The sequence below is a fragment of the Marmota flaviventris genome, chromosome 10 (genome assembly GCF_047511675.1).
Source record: "Marmota flaviventris isolate mMarFla1 chromosome 10, mMarFla1.hap1, whole genome shotgun sequence".
In the NCBI taxonomy this organism is placed as follows: domain Eukaryota; kingdom Metazoa; phylum Chordata; class Mammalia; order Rodentia; family Sciuridae; genus Marmota; species Marmota flaviventris.
The window spans coordinates 86,081,028-86,090,163 of NC_092507.1; the positions used below are offsets into that span (position 1 = coordinate 86,081,028).

A 9,136-nucleotide genomic window follows, 5' to 3' on the forward strand; every position below is an offset into this window, starting at 1 on the left:
CACACACAGTCCAGCAGAGACATGCCTGCCCTAGCACTTTAAAAGAAAAAAAAAAGACGTATTGACACAGAAGAGGAATTAGAATACAACCAAGAGTAGCAGATGATGGCTCCAGGCTGCAGGCGGAGTGCAGCAGTGCTGCACATGCCTAGCCTGCATGAGGCCTGGGCTCCATCTTCAGCCCTTCCCCCTCCCTACCCACAAGGTGGTGCAGACTGATTCTAGGTATTTCTAACCATTGGAAGTAAGTGGACTGAGTTTCCCCAGGCAAGGGGTGTAGCCACTAGTGATCAGCCATGAGTTCTCATTCCTGCAAGAGCACCCCATCCTTAGGTTGCAAGGCAGCAGGGTACCTGGGTTCAGTATTAGAAGTCCACATAGAGTGGGGGTAGGGTCCTGGATTCTGCACTTGTGTCACCCATTACCCTAGGCTTCTTCAAGGAAAGTGACTACAGATGTGCCCTGGGGTCTTTCCATCCTTGGAGAGGATGGGGGATGAAGAGAGTCATACCGATGATGACCTGGTGACCTGGTGACCCGGTGCTCCTAGCACAGGCCTAGTACTTTCCGTAGTTTTCAAATCTCCACGTCAGGCTGGTCCTGCTAGCTGTTTTTCCCTCATGGACACTGGTGCTCACAAGGGAAGCCATGTGCCCAGCGAGATACAGCCAGTCCAAGGGCTCTGGATGGGACGGGCAGGAAGCTTCACAGTGGTTCCCTGGCATCTGCAGGACATTGAGTTTTCTTTTTTCTTTTTTTGTAATGGGGATTGAACCCAGGGATTGTCTACCACTGAGCCACATCTCCAGACATTTTAATTTTTTATTGAGATAGGGTCTCCCTAAGTTGCTTAAGGCCTTGCTAATTGCTGGGGCTGGCCTTGATCTTGAGATCCTCCTGTCTTGGCCTCCACAGTCACTGGGATTACAGGCATATGCAACCATACCCAGCGCTATTTATTTATTTATTTATTTATATGGGATTGAGCTTGGTATAAGGGATTGAGACTGGGGAATTTGCCAATGAGCTACATCCTCAGCCCTGCTCTGAGGAATAGAATATGAATATGCTGGAGTGCTGCTGAACTGGGCCCTGGAGGGGAACCTAACACATCTGGCAGGCTGTGCTTCCTGCCCCTTGGAAGCCACTATCATGTAGGAAGCTCAGCCCTCCTGAGACCACCAGGATGAGAAGTGCACCCAACAGGGGGAGGCCCTGGTGGGCAATACGCCACATACAGAGAAGACCAGAGGGCACTGTGGTACATAGCTGTATTCCCAGCAACTCAGGAGGCTGAGGAGGGAGGATCACAGGTTGGAGGCCAATCTTAGTAACTTGAGACCCTGTGTCAAAATAAATAATAAGGACTGGGATGTAGCTTAGTCATAACACTATGTATTAAGCACCTGTGTGGCTAGTCAGGGGGGCAGGTAGGGTCCACTTGGATGAAGATGGCAGGTGAGTCAGTCTCTGGGACTGGCCACCTATAAGAAACAAGAATGTGCAATGTGGCCAACTGTGATCAATTCCTTCTGTGGAACAACCATGAGTGGATAATGGGGTGTTCAGGGAAGGCCTCTGAGGTGATGCCAACTGAGACCTGGAGGAGGAGCCAGTCTAGTATTGGGGAGTAGGGGGCATGTGGGACAGTAGAGAGCCCCCCTGTGTGCCCCTTCCAAAGCCAGAGCCAGTCACCACAGCAGTTGAACCCCTACTCCAGCTGCTGCTCCTGCCTGGCAAGTAGCAGATTTTTCACCCCAAGAGGGAGAGAGAGAGAGCCAGTCTGCATGAAGGAGAGTGACTTCTTCGGCAACATGCTGTGGCTGCAGAAGATTACAGCACTTTGATCTTTCTTGACACTCCTTCCAAATTGCAGTCTGGCCACAATTCTACATATCTGAGCCCCTTCGGAACTCTTGTCCACTTGTTCTGGAAGCTGCAGATGCTTGGAGCAAGGAGAGAGTTATTTGATCACAAAAAGAATAGTTGAGAAATGGTTTGGTTAAATCCACAAGAATGGGGTCCAGTAGTGTCCTGCTTTATTGATCACACTGGGCAGATTGTCAGCAAATGACCAAATAAAAAAAATCCATTTTGAGCTCCCACCAAACAGAAAACAATCCTAGTCTTCAATCCTGTTCCTCATTTATGCCAGAAGATAGCCTTGAACCTCCAGTGGTGTCTGAATTAGGCAACTGGAACTTTTTTTAAATAGCCTGGTCACATAGTGCAGACTAAAATTTTAAAGTACCTATGGTTTCTGTCCTCTGACCTTGGCTATGGTTGTCTGATCTTTCAGAGTTAACCTCCCCCTTCACTTCCCTGAACAAATCTACTGGCAGCACCAGGCTTGCAGGACTGCTGGTCTGTCTTGGTAGGTCATATTTACTTCTTTGCCCTGAGCAGAGGTACACACAAAAAAGCAGGGCTTGAAACCCAGCAAGGTGGGTAGGGCAGTTATGTTACATGCTTCCAAAGGCTTACAAATTAGCAGCCAGGTGTGGTAGCACACACCTGTAGTCCCAGCAGCTTGGGAGACTGAGGCAGGAGGATCAAGTTCAAGGCTAGCCTCAGCAACTTAAATATGTCCTGGGCAACTTGGAACCTGTCTTAAAAAGGATTCGGAATGTGGCCTAATTGTTGAGCACCTTATGATTCAGTACCCACACACACACACACAAAAAAAAAAAACAGCAGTGAAAATTTAGTACATTTTTATTATGGAATAATAGAGCCAAAAACCAAGTAGCATAATAAAATGAAAGCCCTGATACCTATCTTTCTCAAGGCCCATTTTTCAGGGGTACTGGGGATTGAAGCCAGGGCATTTGCCCAGAGCTCCATCCCCAGCCCTTATTTTGAGACGGTCTTCCTGAGTTGTCAAGACTCAAATTTGAGGCCATATGCACACATGAACCCCATTAGACATTTATAAGAAACATTTCTTGAGGTTCTGGAGATCAAACTCACGGCCTCATGCCTGCAGGGCGCACTCTAACTGAGCCTCACCCCAAGCCCAAGAAAGCTAATGTGATGTGCATGTCAATAATCCCCTGCCTTCCGAATTGCCACTGGGTTTCCGGCAATAAAATCCGTATGTTTGAGGTGAAGAACACAATCATAAGAATAAATCTGGATGTCGTGGACAGGCCTGATGTCCTTCACCAGCTGCATCAACTCCTTCCGAACCTGGTCAAATTTCATGTGGTTGATCTCAGTCCAGAAACCCCAGAGGATTTCATCAAAGCTCTCCAGAGGGGCAGGGTACTTTGCTTGTTCCAGTGGCAGGCTGCCGGTGTGGCTCAGCAGGTTCTTAAGAGCAGTCAGGGGGATTTGGTTCCCACAGAAACTGAAGGTTTTGAGCTGGGAACAGTGACCCAGGGCTGGTGAGATGGCATTTAGCTGGGACTCTGTTATCTCACAAAACTCTAAGACCAGGGTCTCAAGGGTGGGTGCCACCTTCTCCAGCAGGACCCGGAGGGGCTCAGGACTCATATCTTTCATGGAAAAAGAGCTGAGATCCAGATACTTCAGTTGATCAGTGCTCGGACACATGGACAGATGCTTTAAATCCTTCTCCTTGAGCGGACAACCTCTCAGCGAGAGTGTTTTCAAGGGGGTCTGACTCCTGGAGAGAAGGCAAAGAGTTACTTCTGGTGAATGAAGGCACCAAGTGGATATAGTGGGAAATGGTAGAAGAGAACTGGTTAATCTCAAACCCAAGGTCGCCCTGTCCTTCTGATGATGGTGGACCCCCAGGACACTGTGGGTTGCAGGATCTGCTCCTAAACATCACCCAATTTCAGGGTGAGCCTTTCACCACCACTTGAGTGACCAGGTGAGTCCATCATCTCTAAGGCTCCGCCCCTCACTGCCAAGGCCAAGGCCACAGCTCTGGCAACAGGAGGTCAGGGGGAGTCATGTATGAAGAACAAATCCAGGCAAGATGAAGAAAACCAACCGGGGTTATCCACCTGTGAAGCTCACACCCTGTGCCCTGCATCCCTCCTCCTCACCCTCAACTCCAGAATCACCACCTGAGGCTCAGAGCAGCCTTCCCAAAGAGGGCCTTGGGGGCGGCTCCTCTGCTCCCTGCTGGAGAGCACAGAGCTTCAATGTTGCAAGGTGCAGGTATGGGGGCTTCCCTCCTCCAAAGCCCTCTCCTCTACCCCATCTCCCACCTCCTTCGCTGGACAGGCCTCCCAGGGAAGGAACCTCACCCACCCTCACTAGCTCCTTTCCCCCCCAGCTGGCTTCCCAGCATGGTGGCACTTCCCAGAACATGCACCACGGTTTAGCCCTCTGCTTCTCTGTGGGTGGTGATGAGACCCTCCTTTAGGACTGAGCATGGGACCAGACCCGGAGGTCACTCGGTCACTCTCCAGCATCTCCTTCCCTGATATGGCCAGTGGCCGGGGCACAAGCCCTTTTAATGCTCGGTAAGCAAAAATGGCTTTTGCGGCAATGCGCACCCCTCGTGCTTACAGGAGGATTTTGTGCAGCGCTCCGTAGAGGAAGAAGACGTTGGTCACATAGAGCTCACGGAGTTTTTTCACCTTCCGCAGTTGAAGGCTGAATCTATGGGAAAACCACCTGTTTACCGAGCGGCTGGTGAAGACCTGCGGGCTCAAGTCGGAAAGATGGAGGACGCGAATGTTCCTCATCTTGATCAGGCAAAAACAAAAATGTTCCATTATTTCTCGAGTCCAGTGCTGAGCATTCACCTCCAGTTCCTGCACGTAGTACAATGGCAGAGTCCTCAGGAATTTAGAGAGTTTGAAGTAGAAACCCCCGATCTGCAGCTTCTCGCAGTATATACGGACCACCCCGTTTCTCTTCTCCACCCACTCCCTGAGGCTGCCAAGGAATCTTTGGAAGACTTTGTCCAGATCGAAATCTATGAAGATCTTCAAGTGTGGCTTTGCTGCTCTTTGGCTACATTTCTCTCTTTCCTTTGGAGACATGGCCTCTTGTGAGCAGGTACCCAGTGGGGCTCTGGACCACTCATTGTGGCTGTCCTGATTCACTTCCCGAAAATCTATTGCTTTCAGTTTCCATTTCCTATGGAGAAAATGGGAAGGAGGTTCGAAAAATAGACAAAGACTTGCCCGACTTCCAACCTGTGCGTTAGACCCCAGTGAACCCCTTGTTCTGGGTGGCTCCTCCTCTGCTCTCCTATGTTTCTCCATGCCCTTTCCCCTTGAATCCAGCCAGGGACCCTCCCTGTGGAGGGGGCAGAGCAGCCTCCTCCCTGGCATCACCTGGTCCACACTTCACCCTGTCCTGCTTCCCTCAGCTGTCTCTTCCTGGGCCCCCCTCACCTGGGGTAAATGTTCTGGGAAATCAGCAAGTCTAGCCCATTCAGTAGGGTTTTTAAGGCCTTCACATCTCTTGTCTTCAGCAGGTACTCCACAGGCAGACAGGGCAAGGGGCAGGACAGCACCATTTTCTTTACCATCTCCATGTGACCCCCCCATTATAGCCTCCTTGTACAACTGCAGGGTGAGCACCCTGGGCAGGTACTCCAGATTGGGGATGGGCAAGGCCTCATTGCACAGTACGTTCTGTATCACCAGGTCCTGGAGTGTGGGTATGGTCCTGATGCTCATCCTGTTGAGTCTGCAGGGAACAGAGGCACCCTTTCAGGCCAAGCCTGAAAAACCCCTCCTTAACCAGTTGAGGTCCAAATCCTGGTAAGCCACAGTGCTGTGGTGGTGGGGATCAAATCCCCAGTATCCAGTTTCCACCTCTGGTCCTCCCAACTCTAATCCCACTGGTTATTAAGCAGTCTGAAGGCTCACCAGTCCCATTATGGACAGGTGACTCATCCTCACTTTTGAGATCCTGGGGAGTGAACCAAGGGCTGAATGCATGCCAGGCAAGTGCCTTACCACTGATCCCAAACCTAAACCTCACGTAGGACCCCCTTAAAGAGAATAGAAATGACACAGGGCCAATGCCCAGCCTGGTGACACAAGCCTGTAATTCCAGCAACTTGGGACACTGAGGAGGACTACAAGTTCAAGTCCAGCCTCAGCAACTTAACAAGATCCACGGCCCTCATGAGAGACCAAATCAGAATAAAAAATTAAAAGGGCTGGAATGTGGCTAAGTGGTAAAGGACCCTGAGTTCAATCCCCATTACCAAAAATAATTTTTTAAAAAATGGGAACCTCAAGTTCAAGGGCAGACTGGGAAACTGAGCAAAACCTTGTCCAAAGCTCAAGATGTGGTTCAGTGGTATCAAGCTTGCTGAGCATGTGAGGCCCTGGGTTCAATTCCCTGTACCACACATACACACACAATACCATATATATATGTGGACATGTACAGATGTAAATCTAGATATAGGTATACCTTAGGGCTGTGCTGAGGGTGGTAGCTCAGTGATATAGGAGGTTACTGAGCCCACATATAGCCTTGGGTTAGATACCCATTGGACCACAAAAATGAAAATCAGAACTTTTTGTTGCTGAACTTAGAGGAAGTTTATTTGGGGTTCCTGGTTTCAGAGGTTCATTCCATGGACAGCCAGCTCCATTGCTCAAGAGGCAGAAGAACATGACCAAACAGAGCCTCAGAAAAGCTGATCCGTAAAGGGCAGCCTGAAGTAGTGGGCATGGTGCCAAGAAACTTTAACAGGGGTTCATGGGATGCTTTCACTATATCCCTTGTGGCTATTTCCTCCAGCCACACCTCAGCTGCCTAGAGTTTATCACCCAGGATGTAGTCCTATCAAATCCGTTAAATAGATGAATGTACTAATTATGGATCTTATAACCCAATCCTCTCACCCCTTACATTAACACTTGAACCTTTGGGAGAATACATCCTATCCAAACCGTGACACCAAAATCCAGTAATAAAACACTGATATAAAAATGTATACATCACATATATGAGCACATATTCCTTTGTTTTGTGGTGATGGGGTTTGAACCCAGGTCCTCGTACTAGGCAAGTCCTCTAACACTGAGCACACCCTCACCCTGTTTTAAGCTCTAAATATAAAATAACTTGTAAAATCACAATACCAAAAATTCCATTAACTGTCATTTAGAAGAGTATAGACTACATATGCAAATTGTCAAGAAAATCAAAATCAAATAGATAGGTCTCGCTTAAAAATTTTGGACTGGGCCAGGTGCAGTGGCACATGCCTGTAATCCCAGCAGCTTGGGAGGCTAAGACAGGAGGATCTTGAAAGTCAGCCTCAACAATGGTGAGGCACTAAGCAACTCAGTGAGACTCTGTCTAAACAACTTAGTGAGACCCTGTCTCTAAATAAAATACAAAAATAGGGCTGGGGATGTGGCTCAAATGGTTGAGTGCCCCTGAGTTCAATCCCTGGTGCCCAAAAAAGAAAAAAAAAATTGTTGGGTGCAGTGGTGCATGCTGGTAATCCCAGCAATTTAGGAGGCTGAGGCAGGAGCATCAAAAGTTTAAGGCCAGCCTTAGCAATTTAGGGAGATTCTAGGCAACTTACTGAGGCCCTGTGTCAAAAAAAAAAAAAACATGTAAAAGGTGCTGGAGATATAGCTCATTTGTTAAGCAGCCCTGAGTTCAATCCCCAGTCCAAAAAATGTCAAGTTGCAGGTCAGCCACAGAACCTTAGCAAGACGTTGACCAACTTAGGTAGACCCCGATTTAAAAAAAAAAAAAAAACAAAAACAAAAAAAAAAACAAAACAGGTCTGTGGAGATGAGGCTCAGTGGTAAAGCATCCTTGGGTTCAATCCCTAAAGAAGCAGCAGAGGCAGCAGTGGCAACCTGGGCTGCAGTCACCAGGGCAGACTGGCTGTGGGTAGACAGGGTGGCACATCCTTAGGGAGGGCTGTCACTTACCCTATCTGCACTTCTGGATGGAATGATATGGCTCTCCAAGTGTCAACAGATTCAGGCAGTGACTCTTGGTCCAGGATTCTCTGGAACCTTCTCTGGCTGGTCTGAAGCTTTTATTCCTCCTCTCCAAACCCCTCCCTTCTAATTGGAAGCTCATATCTGACTAGATTATTGAATCTCATCCAATTAAACCTGGTTGGATTTTCAGCATATTCATTGGTTTTAGCAGATCTCCAGGCAGGAAGGGGAAGGGATTCTGGGTGGGGTGCAGATCCTCTCATGGATTTCTTTCACAGAGTTTCATTCACAGGGTCACCCTCAGTTCTGAGCATGAGACACCAATGGACTTAATCTGATATTGGACAGAGAGAAACACCTGAAAGCTCTTTGTTCAGAGTTTCATGGCCACACTAACATTGTGAACATGTTCTAGAGTTAAAATCTCTTATGTGTGATGGCTCACTTCTTTAATCCCATCTACTCTGCCAGCAGCCCCAGAGGCTGAAAGAGGTCAATCCCTAAAGGGAGGAGCTCCAGGCTAGCCTGGTCAGCAGGGTGAGAACCCATCTCAAAAACAAAAACAAAAATGCTTTATGAAACCGGGCGTGGCATCACACACCTCTAATCCCAGTAGCTCCGGAGGCTGAGGCAGGAGGATTGCAAGTTCAAGGCTGACCTCAGCAATTTAGCAAGGCCCTGAGAAACTCAACAAGACCCTGTATCAAAATAAAATACAAAAAGTGGCTCAGTAGAAAAGAATTTGGAAAAGAGTTGCTAGAGACACAACAGAGACTCCTAAAACCTCTCGCTACCCTTGAGGACAAGAAGGGAGAATCAGTCTTTTGTTCCTGTACAAGGTAAAGGATGTTTCAGGGGGATGGGCTCAGCAAACTAGCTTGAGAATATTTTCACCAAATATGAGCTGGGACTTGAGACCACAGAGAAGATTTGACTACCAGCCCTGGGAAGGCCACTTTTCCATATCTGAAGCCACTGAAGGTGGAAGCTGTGGGTACCTCTCAGGATGTTGGGGAGCAAGAAATGTAGGTCAAATTGTGGGTCCCTCCCATCATGGCAGCCACCACCTGGAGCCTTTCACTGTCACAGTTCTTCCTACAGAGGCATTTCCCAGGCAATGCTGAGCCCCACACAGTGCCAGGGTCCTTTATCCTAGAAAAGCAAAGTCTAAGGAACAATGACATTTTAAAGAGTGTTAGATAATAGTGAGGCATGGTGGTACAGGTCTGTAGTCCAAGAAACTGGGGAGGCTGACGCTGGGGGATTGAAAGTTTGAG

The 9,136-nt window shown here is 48.4% G+C and overlaps 1 protein-coding gene across 1 annotated transcript; it reads right to left on the reverse strand.

Annotated features, from left to right (window-relative positions):
* Nucleotides 1-3,042: 3,042 nt before the first annotated feature.
* On the reverse strand, nt 3,043-5,464 carry LOC139707383 (PRAME family member 12-like). The gene is made up of 3 exons (XM_071618619.1): nt 5,322-5,464; nt 4,486-5,061; nt 3,043-3,628 (listed from the first exon to the last, which is right to left on the reverse strand). Exons 1-3 carry the CDS (start codon nt 5,462-5,464, stop codon nt 3,043-3,045), a joined length of 1,305 nt encoding a protein of 434 aa, XP_071474720.1.
* Nucleotides 5,465-9,136: the final 3,672 nt, after the last annotated feature.

What these genes read in the sequence shown, in the direction of transcription:
- LOC139707383 (XM_071618619.1), bottom strand. Translation starts at nt 5,464, where the DNA reads ATGGAGATGGTAAAGAAAATGGTGCTGTCCTGCCCCTTGCCCTGTCTG. An exon ending in TCCCAGAACATTTACCCCAG is followed by an intron (nt 5,062 to 5,321) that starts GTGAGGGGGGCC and finishes TTTTCTCCATAG; the next exon opens with GAAATGGAAACTGAAAGCAA. An exon ending in GCGCTGCACAAAATCCTCCT is followed by an intron (nt 3,629 to 4,485) that starts GTAAGCACGAGG and finishes CCTTCTCTCCAG; the next exon opens with GAGTCAGACCCCCTTGAAAA.